Below are 20,681 nucleotides of genomic sequence, written 5' to 3'. Positions count from 1 at the left end.
ATACTTAAAATGAAACAAAATTAGAATATAAGTTATCTCCTGATCGATTGATTTCCTTGGATCAAATCGCTACAATTTACTCATAAAAGGAAAAAAAAACACCCGATGCAACAGGGTATCAAGAAACATACCAAATGGAATGAAATGACATTACCATGAAGAAATAAATGACAGGAAATAGGAGTAGTAAATTTCGACGTGTACACTTAGCGTAAAAACACAACTAAGAATTATTTTAGTGGTTATGAATCATACAACAGAAAACTGAAGCAGAATCGCCATCAGACTTTATTCTGAGCTACATCACTTAGATGAAAAATTCCTTTTACTGAACACTTTCATATGAAATCATTTTCAAAACTCACTAGATCCAAATATTGATACTTCATGTTAGAATATTCAATCAGTTTTGGGATACCTTAAGGACTATTCAGTTAAGTCACTCAGTCATAACTAGGCATTAGTTGAGCATACGTAACGCATGTCCCAATCATCATCATCGAATAAAGACTTACAGCTTTATCAACCGATTTGTCATCACTGAATATGCTACATCTAACCCTAACGTAGCCTACTTGGTGGTCCTAACATAAGCGGACAATGCTTCGAAGGTCAGTCGATGGCAATCAGAAGTGACCTGAAAGACAAGTGAATTTCATTAGCTAGAAAATGGACTAATTTCCTAAGGATTAAAGTGGTATATATGAGTATTTGTGCATTTTATTCAGTAGCCCAATACACTTTCTCTCACACTCTTGTGTTCTCGCTCAAATAGTCAGTTTGGTGGATTAGCACGTAACACATCATGTATCATTATCAGATTTTGGACACCGCCCGTCACAACAATTTGATAAGCATATAAATTTAAAGACTATGAACAGATTCACGTATTAAATTATGAGTTAGCAATTATACTAACTGGCTTTGCGAGTGAAAGTATATTGAGGTAGACTCACGACCGACTAAACTCTACGTATTAGAGTCTATTATTATGAATACTGTTAACGTATCACAGTTAATTTCTTAACTACCTGAAGATAATCAATAAGTTTCAAACAATAATACCTGTCACAAATGTGCAACGGCACAAGTTACCATATCACGTCAGCATATAGAAAGGAACTGAAATAATAATACTTATGGCAGTGTTGAAGTAAACATACAAAATATAGTTCGAAGAAACTAAATTCCAGAAATAAAGTTTTGAGGAGGATTAAGAATAACTATATCTTTAGAACCGATTTTTAACTGTGACAACTAGGACAGAACACGAAAGACATAAGATTCAAACCTATCAATTTTTAGACTGGTATATAAAACGACCATATGAGACTCGCTGATTTATTCAACAACTGGAATAAGTTAATAAATAAATAATGCTCTTAGAAAATACAGACAAATTACTGATTGTACACAGAACTTATCTTTTTAAAAATTAATCTGATGTTTAATATTACATTCAGGTGTACGATCAACATTTTTGTTCTCTATACATAATTAATGTATATCCAATATTAAAGATAACAAGTGTTCACTTTGCCATTTTCAAACTTTTATACAAAATGTAATAATTGTTTTACTAATGACTAAAATCCTCTTAACACAATTTAACATTGAAATAATAATAATAATAATAATAATAATAATAATAATAACCTTATTCAATGCCATAAATTTTGATACAATATGGAATTCATAGAATTAATTGTGCAATAATTTAGCAAACTTCTATTTACCATACATTTAAATGGCAAATAACCAAAAATATTTATTTGAAAAAACATTTTCAATAATCACTACCTAACATTTATCTTCAATCACGAAATTTTTCTATCAAATAGGTTACTACTATTATTAATACTTTTTCCATCTAACATCTATAAGATGAATGTCTTATTCAAATATAATTGTTTTCTTTTGTTTTTCCAAAAGATAGAAAAAGGAGAAAAATATGCAAACAAATATAGTTTTCATTCGATCTTTCTCGTGTTTAACATCACACTAATTCGTAAGTCTTCTATGATAGAGTGTGAGTACATACAGGTAGGTTACCATTCATAATTACTAAATTTAACAAATCTGAAAAAAGAACTTTTATTAGAATATTGATACAGTTTAAAGTTAGATGGCCAAATCTTTTCAGCAGACTAACTTATCAGAAGATATGCGCAGTTTGTAAAAATTAATCTAATATATGAAGAAAGTTTGTCACGAACTAAAACCAGTTAAGGAACTATAACTGAAAGCTATGAAGTATTGAGCAGATATTTTATATTTAGTTTGAAAATCCTTGACAATTCAAGCTTACAACCCCAAAAATAGATGGAATTCAGAATCTTTGGGTATTGAGTAGACCGGGTTACCTTTAAAAATATTAAGTTGGAATTCAGTGATTTACAGCTTAAGTCCCAGTTGTTTCACCGAGAAGTTTAAAACAATGATTGAACAGGTATTTCAGAGGTCCTTGATTTTCAATAGCTTTTTAAGTTATATTAATTCATGATGAAAAGTCTCTTTAGAATTTATGAATGAATAAAACTCGGACTACACTCTTAATAAGTACTTGTTTCCTTTCTCTTGATTCTAGGGTAATAATGGGAAAGATATCAGTTAAGCGAGAGAAAAAAATTAATTATGTGACGCCTTCTAAACTAATCAATACTAATAAATGAGAATAACGCGAATTCCGTGAAAGTATTACATTATTGCAAAATGTTGTAGGAAAATGGAATACCAACAAGACGAAAGAACTGCGGAAAAAAGGTGTTAAATACACAATTATAGTGAAAGGAAGATGAAAAGTAGATCAATAGATGTTCTGACAGTGATCGATAAAAAAACTATAGAATCAGGGCCCTAGTGGTTAACTGTACCTATCTGTAAAATTCATTTGTAATCTGTGACACACAAACATGTCAATTTTCGCTTCAGTCTAAGAGATTGACGTCAAGATGACCCAACAATGATTAGCTTTCTTTAAAACTGAATTATTCTCACATTATTTTGGTCGCACAATACCCCGACTTTTATAGTTATCAATTGTTCTTTGGTTTTCAACAATGGCTGACAGCTTTTGCCACTATCATTAACGCTTGCGATACTTTACCATGATACATTTTCCAATTGATTTATTTGGATTTGTTTCCACTACGTAAACCGGTTGATTTTAATGGGAAACTGACTTTTTTAGAAATAAAAGAACCTTAAGTGTTACTACTACATTAGTATCAAGCCACTAATTGACGAAGTGACCAAAAGTTTAAATATGGCAATTTTTAACACTCTCACCTAGATTTTCATTGCTCAGACGAACTTGTTCTGTTTGGCCACGAAAACCACGTAATTTGTGCAATCGGATTTCTTGTTCTTGACTAAGATCAGATGGTTTAGAAGTGACCTATGGGATAGCCAAAAAAAGGAAGTTAAAAAAATACTTTGAACGACCGTAGAAAAAAACAGGAAATTACATAACAGTTTATCATGTTGCAATCAACCCGAAAACCACTGGTGCTAACTTTCCAGTAATCTAAGGATGTTTCGAAAACATTTTATCCTCACTCCTATACACGAATAATTTCGTAATCGACATTCTTTATAATAACTTATGTATTGTTAATCATTTTCTTAGATCATCTGATTCAGCTAGATCATTTTGATTGGGACAAGAAAATCTACAGAGGCATAAGTAATCAAACATTTTATATTTCGAATTAATAATTGAAAAAATTTCGATAACCATTAACAAAGTCATGCAAATATTGGTGTTAAATACGTTATTGGATTGTTAGGAAAAACAACAATTAATTGAACAAGTAGGCTACATGAAAAGAATATTGCTCTGTGCAGTCAACTGATCTGTCGAGCGACACCAGAAAGACCATATGATATCTTAAGACCAGAAGAGATTGTGAGTGAGTTGGTATTAACAGATTATTCACTTAGTCAAGTTCGCTCTATATGAAGTATTACTTGGATCAGTTTGGTATGAGTAGTAAGTATAATTCTTATTTTTTTTAGAACGCTTCAAACGTAGTCACTGTCTTCTCCCATTGTATAGTTAGACTAATCAAGCTTTAAGAGTGAGCATAGTAGCTGCATATTATGATGAACAGTAAAGCAGAACTCAAGAGATTCATCGGGAGCTTAAGTGTACCACATGGTATTACTTAAGTAACTGAAATAAAAATGGTTAAATATAATATCCGAGATTCACAAATTAATTAAAAGACTAGTTAAAATTGTTGAATTTGATTAACTACTATCACGACAGGTAGAAACATCAGATAAGAATCAATAAGTACCATATACTTAAAGTACTTATCTCCAGTGCTCATTATTTAACTAAAAAAGCTCCTGAAACGTATACAGAGAACTAGAAAAATACCACAACTATTATTGGTTTCAAGGTTATCACAATGATAAACAGAAAAGGAGCGAAAGTAGTGTATCACTGAATTTTGTTTATCCATTTACCTTTTCTTTTTCAACACATCGATTTTGTACTGAACGTTGTGAATTTAACGAACGAAGCCATGCACGACGTTCTTCTCTAGCTTGTAATTGTTGAGCTTGTCTAGCCAGTTGTTGACGCTGACGCTCAGCTATTGAACGTAGTTCACTAATGGTCATTTCATTCGCCGGGTCATCAATCAGTAAATCAGCTGTTTTTTCTTGTTGTTGTGGGAGGGGTGGAGGAGGTGGATGAGAAGAAATACTACCATGTTTCTGACTTATTGTTACAGTTTGATGATTACTAACACTACTACTATTACTTATTCGTGAAGGGATAAATGATTTATTTTTAAGTGTTGAGTCTACATTTCCTGAGAAAATAGCAGCAGTGGTAGTCGTGGTAGATGGTATCGACGTCGACATTGGTTTCAATAGATTAGAAGAACAATGAACAGATACAGAGGCTTGTAAACTGCCGCCTATTGGTGTACAGGACTCAATTGGGTTATAAGTTGATTCAACAGTGTTCGAATTTACCGAATAGTTGGTGTTAACAGTGCGAGGACTACGACGTGGACTATTCTGTACCATCATGTCACCGGAGTTCTAAACAGATGTTGCAAAAAATAAATAAATAAACAAAAGTGTAAATAATTTCAATGGTCAGAAAAGAAATGATTATTCTAACATCAGTAACCATATTTTAAATTTGTGTATGCAGTCAGAAAATTGGTCAACTAAAACATTTCCTCTTATTTAGAAGGATCAATAACCAAACCGATAGTATTCTCTGTCAAACAATTAAAATAACACAGAAAAGAATACAATAAAAAACCAAGTCGAACGTGAATCTTTGCAAACTATTCATTATTCATGGGTTTGAATGATTGTCATTATGTTCTCTTACTCCGGTTGCCTAATCTTATATACAGATATAGCATCAAGTCGACAGATTTTAATGAGTAAAATTTTTGGTTTAATAGGACCTGGAAATGAAGTGGCTCAATTCATTAACGTACTCGAATTTCAATCAATAGATCAAGGGTTAGAAACCCACTCTACCTAGTTTAGCCCAATAATCCGAGCCCTATCTATAGACGGTGAAGCTCGAAGTCGATTATATAACCATGTACTTGGCAAGTAATAGTCTTAAAGAGGAATTAAGTGGAGCAAAATGCTATAAAATATTGTCATTGGATAAACTTTAATTGGGTTGTGGACATTAAAACAGATAACCTTTAAAAATAGAAGGTATTTTGGTAGAGTTTTGTTCTCTGAGCTGGGTGGTTTGGTCGTGGAGCTTTCATCGTTCTTCTGAACGACATCATCAGCACAAACTTCAGATATTCTATCAGTTAAATAGTGAACGATATAGACCACCATCACATAACTATAATTATCTTTAACAATTATATGCAATATAAGATTAATCACGAAAGTAAGTGATTTAAAGTATTATTATTACTGTAAGATATTCACTTTTAATATAGTGGAGTTTTTGAAGATTGAAGAATTCTCATATTTTACATAATAGACTGATTTTAACTAAAGAACCACTAGTAACCAGAAAGTACTGGACCGCTGTTTCGTCCAAGTGTGGGATTCCTCAAAAGTGCGCGCACATAGTCACAGTGGAGGTTGAACTCAAGACTTTCGATCACACGATAAACGCTTAACTGTCATCTCATGGTGTACATGCTTAACTTCAATCAATTTGTGATGATGCGCGGCCACCTCACATTGTCTGAGATGATTACCGGTTTCACATCAGGCGAAACAGCTACACAGTGCTTCCTGGTTTTCATTGGTCGTTTAGATAAGTTTTTGAATTAAATTATATTAATTTAGCTTGTATAGAATTTGATACAACTAGACATCAAACATATGAACCGAACAAAATAAGATTTATTTAAGGGCTGCAATACTGCCCAGGTGCACAAACTTAAGCAGTTTGTTTCCTCAGGAGGTTAGTCATCGAACCTTTGGTCTAAAGGTCTGATCCCAAAGGGAGTGGAATAACGTTAAGGCCTGTAATCCTATCGCAGCCAGTGGTAAAAATTAGCTCATATGCCGTTTGTTTATTCGGAATCCTGGAGTCCATGTGCAGCAGTCGTTTGGAATGAAGATTTCACAACTCCTCAAGGTGAACCCTCCATATTCACTAACTCAGTTTGAGGCCAGGACGCTATATTTTCATCCTTTCACTTCTGGGACAAAAAACATACTTTCGGCGTGTGAAAGTAGTTAGTACGACTTTTCCAGTAGATGAAGACAAATAATTGTGTATCACAACATGCTAAACTAATTTTAACTTTTTTTTCGTAATCATTTATATTTTCCTACCAAAAAGAATAAAACTTCAAACCGAAAATTTATCTTTTGAAAATCGATCAATCAAAATGAAAAAAAATTATTTTATTTAATAGAAAAATAATTCAAGAATTCTTGTTTAAATATGAATTTTTCACTTAACAATAAACGATCAGTTTAAATTAAGTTTTATTGATTATTAAAATAAACAATTTTACAAAGCAGTAAGTAGATTTATACAGAGTTCTATTAAATTCATTATTGTGGAGGATATTGACAAACTTTTCACTAACTATTAAATAAATGATGTAAAAATAAAGCTAGTCGTGGTCTAATACTTAAAGCAGTAAACTTTCAAACACTGATTTACAAGTTTTAAATCTATGCAACCTTGTTATGAACAAACAAGTAAGATCACTAAACTTTTGATTGACTGTGACTCAAATTGAGTGTATGAACATGTGATCGTGATCAAACATTTACGTTAGACTTTTAAGAAAAAAAAATTTAAAAGGTGACCAGAGTCACAGAGGTTGTAACAAAACCCCAATGACAACATGGGGGTCAGTAAATGGATTTGAACCAGTGACCACCCTGGTTTTCGGTTAGCTTACATCAATCCATTTCAGTCATTTACTAAACAGTAATACTGTGGTGCGTGCTACTTATATTGATATAAGTAGTATATTATGCGAGTCAGGAATGTAATGTCTGGCAGCAGAAGATGAGGGAAGATCAAGAAAGCAAGAGCGGCAATAGAATGCAATTTGAATGAAAATGTAAGAACAATGAAGTCTGAGGCATTTTGAGACAATTGGTGGACATTTTGCAAATTAACGATTTAATATATAGTTCTCAGATTTTGTTGACATGCTCTGTAATTTCGTGTCAAGTACATCTGGTTGTCCCCATCAGTGTTTTGTTCACTACAATACAACAATTACACAAAGTTAAACTCGAATTTATATACTACTGCTGATAATATCGACATTTACAATGTCATGTGTAACATTTTAGAATAACTAATGAGCAAATCATAATAGTTACAGACTAACAACAGAACTAAACACACATTTTCAAGATAAACACAGCGTTTTGTAGGCATAATAATTATGCATATACATATGTTGTACGCCCTTGTATCAGGTCAATTTATTTCAATGATGAAATATGTGAAAGAAACCTGTGCAATGATGACTCAATGGTAAAACAAATGTTACTTAGTGTTTGTATAAAAGAATATGGGAAACCCAATAAATACAACAAATTATTTAAGTAGAAAACGGAAACAGAAGCTAGAACACTATACACCTAACAAGCAATACGAAATTTTGTTGTGGTGGTTACATAAAATAAAACAAGAGAATTGATGGTCAAGCCCACACAGCAAACTGCTTATCGGATATTAAGGTGTAAACATAAACAGGCAGACATGAATTCATATGGTTTTAGTATTAATCTTGATAACCCTGAAAAGGGACGCATTTCAAAACACACATATTAAGTACTAATGAGTCATACACCAAAAGGTCATATGAAGGTTCGTACAGTCATCGTACAAAGGAAGTTGGAATTTATTTATATCTACGCCACTGAGATTTTTGCGAAAGTTTGAGACTTCACTTCAGGAACAAAAATAAGCTAAAAAAAGAATATTTAGGTGACAAGTGTTTCGAATCGGTTTAAAGTGATAACCTTGAAAATAGTTCCTCTTATCACGGACAGATAACTGCAAAACGAATGGAAGCCAAGCGGGACGGAAAACTTCCATCGTCATAGCTTGAAACTTCTCAGCAGTGCTTGATCGATTTTATATGAGATAGTAGATGCTTAATAACTCTGATAATGTATGCTGGAAACTCAACAAAAAGCATTTCCACATGAATTACCCAGGATTCCTATTAGACTGTAATTAATTTACAAATAGAACATAGATGTAGTACGAATTACCATTTAAAAGCTGACCACAATTTACAATAATATATACTACCACTAATAATAATTTGAGTAAACATGTAAATCCATAATCCTATTTAAATGATAAATTCCCAAGTTATGGCTGTATGACATTTGAGCATCGATAGCAGTCAGAGAGTAAAATAAAACTTGAGTTTGTTCAAATACAAATTTATTCGCTCAAATAAAACATCTATGAGTCATAGATATCCGTAAAGTTAAATGTAATGTGAATATTTAATGACTAAGACTTTGGACAGAACGATATTTGTTGAATGGATTTTGTTTATTGATTTGTTCATATTATTTTAGTAATATAAACAAAAGTACTATTTAGTAGGTGTAGATGTGTGTGAACTGAACCTTTCAGTAGTAACAGAGACAAAGAAATATTCTGGTTTTATGACACAAACAGAAATTAAAAAAGAACTTTATATATCATCAAATGAACTTCTCTTTCCTTTCTTCCCTCACCTCCTCAACTTGTGCTTTCAAAACATAGAAGCAATAAAAAACCTACTACTGATCAGTATGATAAAAAAATTAACGACAAAATCAATAAACAAGTAAATGATATCCATATATATAATCGATAACACCGCTTTATTGTTGTATATTTTCGTTGGTAATTTCATTGGATGAATGTAATCTTAAATACAAAAATACGATAAGCAGATAAATCAAAGAGGCAGATGATGGATAGGTGTGTTTAACTCATGACTAAATATTAAATAAAAAGTATTTCATGTTCTGTGAAACATAAGCATCATTTTTGATTATTACAAGCTTTTTAAAAGATGTTATCCAAACCACTTCTTAAAAAATAAACATATAAAAGAAGACTTTTTAAACATTTTGGAGAGTAATTATTACGTAAAGCAATTTAATGATGAAGTAACGGTAGCTTCAAATCATTTCTCATACATTATAGAATGAGTGAGTTAGTAATGTTGAGTTTCGGTATAAGGTACTAAGGAAAAACCTGGTTTAACTCATATATTTGCCAGGCTCTATGTTGATGATGACAGCTAACTGATTGTCTGACTACCATTAGATTACCTAGAATGAATGATATAGAGCCATTTTCAGCGGTAGAGAAATAAATATTTAAACTATTTAGTAACAGGGTTATTTTCATCATATACACAGACTCATTTCAAGATCACCGCAACAAAAGCAAAAATCGATCAAACTTTGCATTAAACTTTAAAAAATAAGACAATAATATAAATTGGATATAATTACTCTATAAACTGTCATGAAGGACTTTAATAAGATTGCTTTCTGTAAAGGGTAATAAATTTTTGGAATATTTAAGTGTTGAATGAATTACTAGACTAATTACTATTCTATAATTAAATAAGTCAACTCAAAAAACGAAACACAGCCAAATGGATTCATCTGAATTATTAATTCTAGTTATTATTTTCAGATCAATCATTATATTTCTTTAAATCAAAACAAGTATTTAGAATTCATAAATATTATTTAAAGATAGTGTTGATACTCTATTCAGTTAGTAATTTTATTTATTATTAATTATTATTGGCTTATTATTAATATTAACTTACTACCACGTAGAGATCCACATGCTTGTTATCGAGTCACACTTAAGGTGTGAGGGCCAGTGATATTGACCAGTTAGCCAAACCGAAGTAGGATGAAGTTGAGATGAAACCAGTAAACTAGTGACTAGAACTTGAATGCTTTAACCACTGAGTAATTGTTCTAGCCCATAAATATTAACATGAGGAATAACTACTAAAATAAATAATCATACACTAGTCACAATGCTAATAGTTTTTTAATCGAGATTTTAATAATACTTCCCTTATTCACGTTTTGCAGTAAAGTGAAAACTTCCATTTAGACGCTTAGTAAAAGGATGAACAGAGAAAAGAAATAGAAATTATTTCAGCATTCAAGTTTACCAACCAGACACTGTGCATTATTCATTTTAAAAACATAATAAATACAACTGACAACATGATCCATAAATCTATGCGTGACTATTGAATCTGATTTATTTTTACACATCTCCGTTGGTATCTGTTAGGGGTAGTGTAATTGGTTGGATAAGATTAATGGAACTACCGATGCGATCGGACTAAAGGTATGACTATGAGTCAGCGATTATACCAAGGAAAAGCATTTATTCTGTATGCTCTAGCTTTAATTTTTTTTTAAAAGCAAATGTCTATCTTTATCTATACAAAGATTCACTTGACAAAGTTACACATTTATTTGACTACAAAAATAATGCAGAAAATTAAGCGGAGAGTAGCATATGTTCAAAAAAATAAAAAGTACAATGAATTATATATATATATATATATATATATATAAGCCCTTAAAAAGCATGATTCAAAATCAAAAAAGAATATCATACAAAAAAGACCAGAAATTTATAAACAAAAATGTTGAGATATCTTGTCAAAAAAAAACACAACAAAATAAATAAAAATGACATGAATAAAACTAATATTTTTATCACCATTGTAGACGAGAACAAAGAACAATGTAATAAGCAACATTATGTATAGGATAAAAAGTGACAAAAATTAAAATATTGTACTTTTAAGTGAAAGGTAAAAAAGAAATTGAATGAATCGACCATAGACTATTTGCTTCCAGTAAACAAATATTAGTGATAATAATATTAATAATATAAATAATTTATGCCCTGTACAATATTTGGGTCAAAGATGAACAGAAATACAATTCAGGTTTCAAGAAGATAAACTTAACCTTCCCTTTTATAAGTCCTCTCTTCCATCATGTTGCATGATATTAATAATGATAATAATAGTAATAACAATGAAAGACATATACACATGAACACTGATGAAAAAAGAAAGCAAAAGGAAGAGCAGAAAATAGTGATAATATGATTTTTTTCACCTGTCTATCTCCACACATTTCGGTGAATATACTAAAGAAAAAATTGATTATATTTCATTAGTGCTATTATTACGATTTATTACAGTTCAATGTTACTAGTTTTTTTAAAAGATAAATACGTGAATTTATTGGATGAACATATGTTTATTTGTCTAGTGTACAAAGAGTAAAACAGGTATCTGAAGAGTGAATTTTTTTAAAGAAAAACAGCATGAAAAAAATTGGCTGAAATTCCTATCTAAAAATAGGCTTTTAAAGATATCTTAAATCAAAGGACTGATTCTAGCTATACAACCAATGTCAACTATAGAGCACTGGATGACTCTTTAGGATTAGTATCGGACTCCTTAAGAGACTATACCCAAGGCGCGGACAGAGATTAAATGTGTGACCTAGGAGTTTCGACGTGAATACTTAACTTCTGGACTACTGGATCCAGATTTATAACTTAAGACAATATATGAAATATTTAAAGTGATTTTTATATTAGACACTGAACAAATAATTATAAGTGACTGTGACTACCTGTATGTATTCGTAAACTACAGTGTAAACCGTGCTGAATAGGCATAAATCCCTAAGGAGTAATTGTGATAAATACATTTTATTAGTAATTTTTGTAAAACATTGAATTAACATTTTTTCCTGTCCAGTCCAACTGTGGCACCTGAAAGTCTTCTGTTTGACTCTAATGTGCATATAATCATAGATCTGATTAACTGGGTTTTACACTAGAGAAAAGTATTGACTCAATGCCTCCTACTAATGTGTGGTTCCCCAGATGATATTACCTTTGAATTATATAACATATCTTCAAGATCAGCTGAGCTACTTATGTCTAGAAAAATCAGATGTAAACAAGAAAGTTAGCAGTAGCACGATTTACTAAATTATTAATTTAGAGAATATTGACTAGTCTACTAACGCCACTGGTAGTAACAGTATTAATCCAACACATAGAGAAGCAACTTTGGAATTATTATTATTATTCATGAAGCAGTAAACTAATATTACTGGTATTGTCAATATTAATTGGTCGGTTTGTTGATATGTGTAATGTGCAGAAATACGGAGATAGATTAGAAGTCACATGACTAGTAGATAATAATAATTTATCAAGGATAAAATTGACGTTTATTCACATGCGCAGATATAGTCGAAATGGAGCTTTCGTTTAGAAGTTAAACATAGGAGAATAATCAAACAGAACATAAGATTAGATTTCATATACAGTAAAATATGCATACACGCATAAACACCGACATAAAATAACACAGAAAATAGAAATGATGAGAAAATTCACTTAATTGGCAGATTGAAAACTTCGAAAGATTTAAAAATTTGTTCTACTTAATAATTAAATTAACGATGTTTCTTTTGAAAAAAACAACACGAAAAGAGGGAAAAGAATGGCAACAACTGTGAAATTAAATAAGTAGAAATATAATTCCATTTTAAAATCTTTGAAAAAAACGCAAATACACATGTGTATAATATGCAGTATGAATCGAGAATGTCAATCATGTGACTCGGGAAGAACAAATTACTGAATTTGTTTTAGGAAAGAAGAGGAACTCAACAGAAAGAAAATACTGGGATAGAAAATAATTTCAATGTATAAGTTACATAATTGAAAGAGATACAATTGAATGTATATTAATAAAAATCAGATTAATTTCAGACGCTTAAACAATAATAAAAAAAGTATTATAAAATATTGATAAGTTGCAAGATTGGATTAGTTTAAACGTGGTTGATAAATAGAAATTCCCATAAACTGAATAATAGAATGTAATCTTCGATTTTATAAAAATAAGCAATTCAGAGATAAGAAGCAAAATGGAAATAAGGAATTTAAAAGACTAAGAGATATAGGTAAAAATAAACTGAACTGAATATAATCATATTCTTTATTTTTACCAGAAATTTTGATAAGATTTTTCTGAGATTATGGGGACTGAATCGAGAAATCAGTTTAGCCATGTGTTTATTTCGTATGAATTTTTTGATATTTGATAGTGACTAATAATTGATTCCTTGATACATATTACATTTCATCCAGTTGTAAATGTGTGTTGTATACTACTTGTGTTGCCAGACATAAGTAGTATGTGGCAACAATCACAAGTGGAATGCCTGCCAGAAGAAGATTGAGGTAAAGAGAACAGGAAGCGAAAGAGAAAAATTGAAATAACAACAGAATTGGAAGAATAATAAAGTATGTAAAGGACAACTGAAGAAAGATGAACAAATAATGTATTTAACATATGGTTTTCATATTTTACGGAGGCACTCTGTAATCTTGCATTTAAAAATAAATTGAGTTTCTCCACTTGAATCTTCATTCACTACACATGCACTGTTATTTTGACCGAAACATAAACCCAAAATTCAACAGCCACATCAATTAATTGATGGAATAACGCTCAGGTAGGTTCGAGATTATTTATATCAGCTAGATTAAATTATAATTGACTGGTGTTATAACTTGTTACCGCCGATTAGAGAGCAATGACTTATCGATCGGATCAAAGACGCGTAAACACATGCGAGCAGTCTAGAGTTCTGAATGGCCTTGCTTTCCGCCTAGCCCGGCCAGTTAAGTCCAGAACACAAGTCTCAGCCTCAGCGATATGAATCATTTATTTCAAACATACTAGGTTTATATATCAACCAGACAGACCACAACGCACCATAAAATAGAAAATAACATTTGTACAATATTTGGCCAACAGGAAAATGATACGTAAAACAAATATTGGCCAGTAGGGAAACGACACGTGAAATAAAAATTGACTAATAGGAAAATGATGCCATTTCAAGTCCACGGATAGCATTAGACTTAACAGGATAATTTTTGAGATATTTTTCTGAATATCCCAACAATTGGTCACTGAGTAATGACCAATGTTATATTTTTTTCACGCTTTAGTGATGTTTGAATTTTCCCAAGCATTCCCCTCAAGGTTACAGATTATATGCCTTGCTTAAGAGTATCAGGTAGCACGAAAACTAGGTCCGCGATTTTCAGTCAACTACATTCAATCACCCGATAGATTAAATTATGTAAGTTAAATATCAAACTATATATATTTCTATTTAATTGTTAATTCATCTACCATGTACAGATTCATGTACTTGACTTGGAGATACATTCTAATTTTGAGAGCTGGTGATGTTACTGCACGGTTGCTTAAACTGAGTGCGGAGTTCGAACTTAATAATTAGTGGCTCAAAGCCGTAAGACTGAACCGTTGCTTATCAAAAGAATCGGTATTAGTTGGAAATATTTGAAGACTCCAAAATGGAATGAACAGATAATTCACCCTGGTTCGAGACGCTATACTGGTCAAAGTCAAACCTAAAATATTCACTAACTCTTTAATAGTGTTTCAATGCAAGATGTACAGGTTTCAGTTTCGACTTAATGTGGATTCGTATGTGTACATTACTGAAAAGGTTTAAGCCTAGTTCGAGACTACCTGGCTTTCAGAGGTCCTCCAGACAACATCAGTTTGGGACGAAAATAATTTTTCTAAACTAAATGATATTTCCACAAAACTGTCCAAAAGAAATCAAAACTCTGTATTTACTAATTCATGTTAATTCTCAACATTATAAAAACTACCAGCAAATGTTCTTGACTCAGACATTTTTACTATTTGCTTTCAAACAATATACTAATATAATGAGCTCTATAAATTGTTCATTTTATTCAGACTATATCATTAATGAGAAAATGATTATATTTGATTATAGTGTGAAAGAACTAGTTATGATTATCTTTATTATAGGCAGATATGAATATCAATGGATAAAAAAGGCATAAGATCTTTCCATTACAATGTTTAACCAACAACTGACTATAAGCGTGTCCATTCAAATAGAAATAATTTACTAAAACGATAAATAATCTCATTTGTTAATAATAAATAATTGTACCTCTTCAAGTTGTGTGAATTAGACGAATGGAACTATAGGTAAAGTATTGAGTAAAGTATAAAGAAGTTAAACTAATCTACTAATTGTATTTTATGAAAACAAGAAATCAGAATATATGAACTTATAAAAGGAACAGATGAATAATTTTCTACCGTCTGATGAACATTTCCACAAAAATTGACATACCAATGTAAATAATTGAAAAGATGACAAATTAAACAGCAAAAACTAAAAAGTAGAAATTAATTCCAACTAATAGAAACTTGTAAGCTTAACTCATATAATTTTGATATCGAGTCGATAGATTTTTCTTCCTAGAAATTCTGTTAATCGAGAAGAAAATATTACTTACTTGCTTATGCCTATTACCTATCATTGAGGAACATAGGCCGCTCATCAGCATTCTCTATCGACTCGATATTCAAACTATTTAAGCTAAGAAAAATACAGTTATATATAAACACATCTTTTTTGTTGACAGAACATTGGAATAACTGTAGTTTTCTTTTCAAGTTGAGGTATGTATGAATAAAAGGATGTTTGAAACAGAAAAAAACACTACTCATCTTGACACATTCAAAATAACTATTAATCTAAGAGAAGAGGAGTTAACCAACATGACCAATTATTTTTAAACAATTCCCGATGCGGAAAATAAAGTTCTGATTTATTTGTTATTAAGAAATTCAGTAGAAGTAGCATATTGTATAGATGTAAACAATGAATACAAGTGTTTCATCGCAGTCAGAAGTCGTAATCGGTAAGGTATAGCCATATCAGAAACTAAGCAATTACCGACTGATAGCATTGTAAAACCATCGCACTGTATCACAAATTGACGGAAGTTGGGAATGCAGACTAGAAGATGAAAACTCAGTTGTCTGGAAAATAGTGAGCTCCAAAAATTTCGAAAGCCCTAAGTTTAATAAAATAAAACGCATATTTATGTTCAAAGAGCCTCAATCTACATTGAACAATTTATCCAATGCTGTTCACATTTTACTTTAACTTTTCAGATGATGTTAACGTGAGACGAAAATCCTCTTTTAAGAACTTTCTACCAAACAAAACTAAAAGCTTTGTTGCCTGGCGATAATATTTAAGATCACAAATGAGTTAGTTAGAAAAATATCAACGATTGTAAAATGGTGCAAAAAGCGTGTATTTCGACAGCCAATATATATATATATATATATATATATATATATATATATATATATATATATATACAGATACCCGTACTCAATAATTACTACACAAGAGCTTAAAAATTACTATACATTTGGAGGCGCACAAAGAGAGAGAAAAGCACATGTACAAAATAATACCCGTATTCAATTTTATCATGCTAGTGTACCTATAACAATTGGCAAATAAAAGGAATTATTAAAGTTAATTCTACATTGATCATCTTAATAATTATCGTCATTATCACTAGTATCATTCTGAATAATGACATGATGATAATTAGAGTTACAATAAAAAATATAAATAATTTAATAAATCCATTACTAACTATTATTAATATTAATATCATCATTATAATTATCATTGCCAACATTCTTTATGTGAAAAAATAAGAACCAATGAAATGCTTAATGACGTTTAAATATGCAAAATAGAATAGAAAATTAAATACCAACTTACACTGATAGAATGAAAATAAAATTTATTTGTTGAAAAAAAGAAACACATTTTTTATCCAAGCAATAAAGAAAGTGAGAGAGAAGGCATATGCGTATGTGTGTACACATCTACAAGAAAAACATCCTGAAAAAAACTCTTACTGACAAATTGTCCTAAAAGCAAACAAATCTATTATCACATATAATGTATACTTGTTCTAAGAAAGAATTATGGATAAGGTGATACAAATCGAATAAGAATATGGAATATTGAATACTTCTTACATGAAGTATCTAATTGAAAGTATTTAGTTTTTTTCTTTTTAAAAAGATCTTTCATAATATAGTTTGCAACATTTGTGTCGACCTGTTTCACACATATTTTGCTTAAGCCTAAAAGTACAGCCGAATATAACTAATGAAGTATAGATGGTACAAGTTAAAACTGACTTATATTGAAATAGTAGAAAGAAAATAATCAATTATAATAATATTACTGTAATGATAACATCATTTTTTCAAGTCGACGTGTTGGTATCAATTAAATGTGAATTTTGTTTGGAAAGTTAGTTGACTTTTTCAGGTATATATATATGCGCGGGTTAAATATGGAATAATAAATTAGTCCGTGAAGGTTCACAATTCCATTAAATGTCTTACCCTACTTAATTTGAACTTTGTCTTTATTTTGTGTTTAAAATTCTCCATTTTTACCTTGTTTTTTTCTATGATATACATTTACTTGTGTAGAAGGTTCTCTGTAATTATATGTTCTTAACACCGAGAAATTGGAAAACCGAAATCAAGGTGTTCAGAACTATGTCTATGTTATGACGTATATACTTTTGTATTTAAACTTTACCAAACAAGATTTTACAGTCAGTATTACATGGAAAACCGTTTGATACATATTTATTATAGATACAAAAAGTAAAGAATTAATTATTCAGTACTCCAGTTTCATATTTTTCTGTTCTCGTTTATTCACAATGCATTCAACATGTAAGACTAACACAGAATTAATTTGTTTCATGGGTAATAAATTTTCATTATATCAATTAACCTATGAAAGCACTAATTTATACTCTCTACTTGACATAACCCTGCTAATAAACGAAGTACTCTTTCAACCCCCCCACTCATCATTGAAAAAAACACGTGAATGACATGTAATAAATTACTATATCATTCGATGTCATTTATCGATTTGATAACTCTGCAACTACTTCCTTCAGTCAACTTAGACTACAATCAATAGTGTAAAGAGGAAAGTAAAACGGTAGCGAGACTAGGCACAGAACATGAACATTTAACTAGAGAATAGAAACGAACAGGTGATCAGATAGTTTATGAAGAGAAAAAATAAATGAAGGAAATGAATATATATATATATATATATATATATATATATATATATATATATATACCAGGCAAAACGGACATACAATGATTTTAAAAATTTTCTCACGTTAGACTAAACAATTTAAACAGAATAACATTAAACCATTGGTGATTATGATATACAACAGTATTATACGTGTATATATACATACACATACAAATACACACCTTAAGTATAAAAATAACGAAGGTTTTGCATTTTAGCAACTATAATCTCAGACATCGAAGTTAAATTTATAAAAAGAAACAATGAAGTAAATCGAAGACGAATGAAATTTATGTTTTCTTTAAAAAAAATAAGAAGCCAACTACATTTTCTTCTCATCTATGGTATAGACATTCAGATTGGCCAGGTTCCTTTCTGTTACGGTCAATCAAGTGATCGTATGTTAATCTAAATATATCTCAAAATTTAAAAAATATAATTAAAGTTGGATAGTGGTTAACAGTAGAATCCAAAGGGTACGGGATTCGCCAATTAAATTTACCGGCATCTCAGTGTTGATTTTCACACCCAGACCCAAATCTAATACCTTTCGCTTCAAGAACTAAAAGAGCATTCATTCAGCTAATGCATGCAACTTTAATAAAAACCTGTGAACAAGTAGCAATATCGAGGCAATCCGTGCAGGATGTACATATGCCAACGGAGACTGAACAATCGCAGTGCTTAACATTAATGGTGGGAAAATATTGACTCGTCTCCTGATAAGAGTAAAACAGAAACCCTTGAAAATATTTAATAAATATGGTTTACATTTTAACAAAATAAGAACTGGACAATGGGTCTCAAATGACGAATGAATATTAAAATTTCCATACCATAAAATGCTAAACTAACTTATAGTTGAAGAAAAACAAGTTGGAAAGAAATACACATATATAAATACAAACATATACTCAGTTGATCATCTTCAATCCAACAATTAAAAATTATATCAAAGTTATTGATTAACTTAGTAGTCAAATAAACATTCGTATATTCACGCAATTCTCAACTACACTTTCTTTTATATTAAGATTAATGTTGGACGACACACATAGCCAAAATGAAGTAGTTTGTGAACACGGTTTAAGTCTGTGACTCAGCAATTAACATTTGACTATTGAAACGATTATGTTCTAACGTTCTACTTTCGAGATCATAAACCAGTTTAAACTATCACTGTTTCATTGTATAACCCTAAATTTCAAAACAACGCTGAAATTTTCATATCAGCTGAGAAAAAACTACAGATATCTATAATACGTTCAATTAATTTCTACTATAACATTGACAAGGTACTAACAATAATGGTGAGATGAAATGGATTAATACAGCAAACAGAGAAAAATCTACTTTGATAACAAACAAATAAGCAACAAATACGATTGTTTCCCTTCAATACTTATTTTCTTACAGAGATACAGGAATATGAAGAGATAAGGCATATATTTCTATGACTGTAATAACAAACTTGTCACTAAATTAAAATTATAGTGAAAAAAATTGCTTCCTTTATGCTGACTGGTGGAATGATAGTATAAATTGCTAATATAATCATTACAATCACGTGGTGGTATGTAACAAAACATGGAGTGGGAAAATTTCTACCATATCGAGTAAATGCCAAAACTGGTACTTCGCATTAGATGAAAGAGATACGCATGAATTCACATGAAATCACGAAATTAAAATATATAGAATGTGTCATGATGAGATACAGAATTTCTGTACAGGTATGATATGAAATACATGAAAAATTGCGTTTTTAATATAAGAAGAACATTAGTAAGTAAATTCTTATTTACAAAGGCTGAACAGTAAGTAAAATCAACAAGTATGCTCTTTTTTTACAATCATACAAAACTTGTAAAAAGAGTTCCAAAACTGGATGTTGCATGCATAATAGAAAAGATATATACTGCAACAAATATAAACTTGGCAACTCAGTTATTATCACGTATAACTATAACATAGATTATATCAATTCCCTCTACCATATGAAAATATATGTTAATATTTGATTAATAACTAGGCGGACAAAAATTTTATTACATTTTGCTCAGATGTCAGTGGAAGTGTATAACATCTATAACATTTCTGTAGTATGT

At 30.5% G+C, this 20,681-nt stretch overlaps 1 protein-coding gene across 2 annotated transcripts in view; it reads right to left on the bottom strand.

Moving 5' to 3' along the window:
* Nucleotides 1–20,681, bottom strand: part of MS3_00006429 (uncharacterized protein) — a gene marked incomplete at its 5' end in the record, with an annotated part of 75,788 nt that overhangs the window by 34,328 nt on the left and 20,779 nt on the right. For both annotated transcript variants that reach the window (XM_051214573.1, XM_012941354.3), the window contains 2 exons: nt 3,289–3,397; nt 4,474–5,058. In XM_051214573.1, the coding sequence (XP_051067759.1) occupies nt 3,289–3,397; nt 4,474–5,058 (694 nt within the window). The remainder of the gene's footprint in view (nt 1–3,288; nt 3,398–4,473; nt 5,059–20,681) is intronic.

Source organism: Schistosoma haematobium, chromosome 2, assembly GCF_000699445.3.
Source record: "Schistosoma haematobium chromosome 2, whole genome shotgun sequence".
Taxonomy (NCBI): Eukaryota; Metazoa; Platyhelminthes; class Trematoda; order Strigeidida; family Schistosomatidae; genus Schistosoma; species Schistosoma haematobium.
This window is presented reverse-complemented; position numbering and strand designations above follow the sequence as displayed.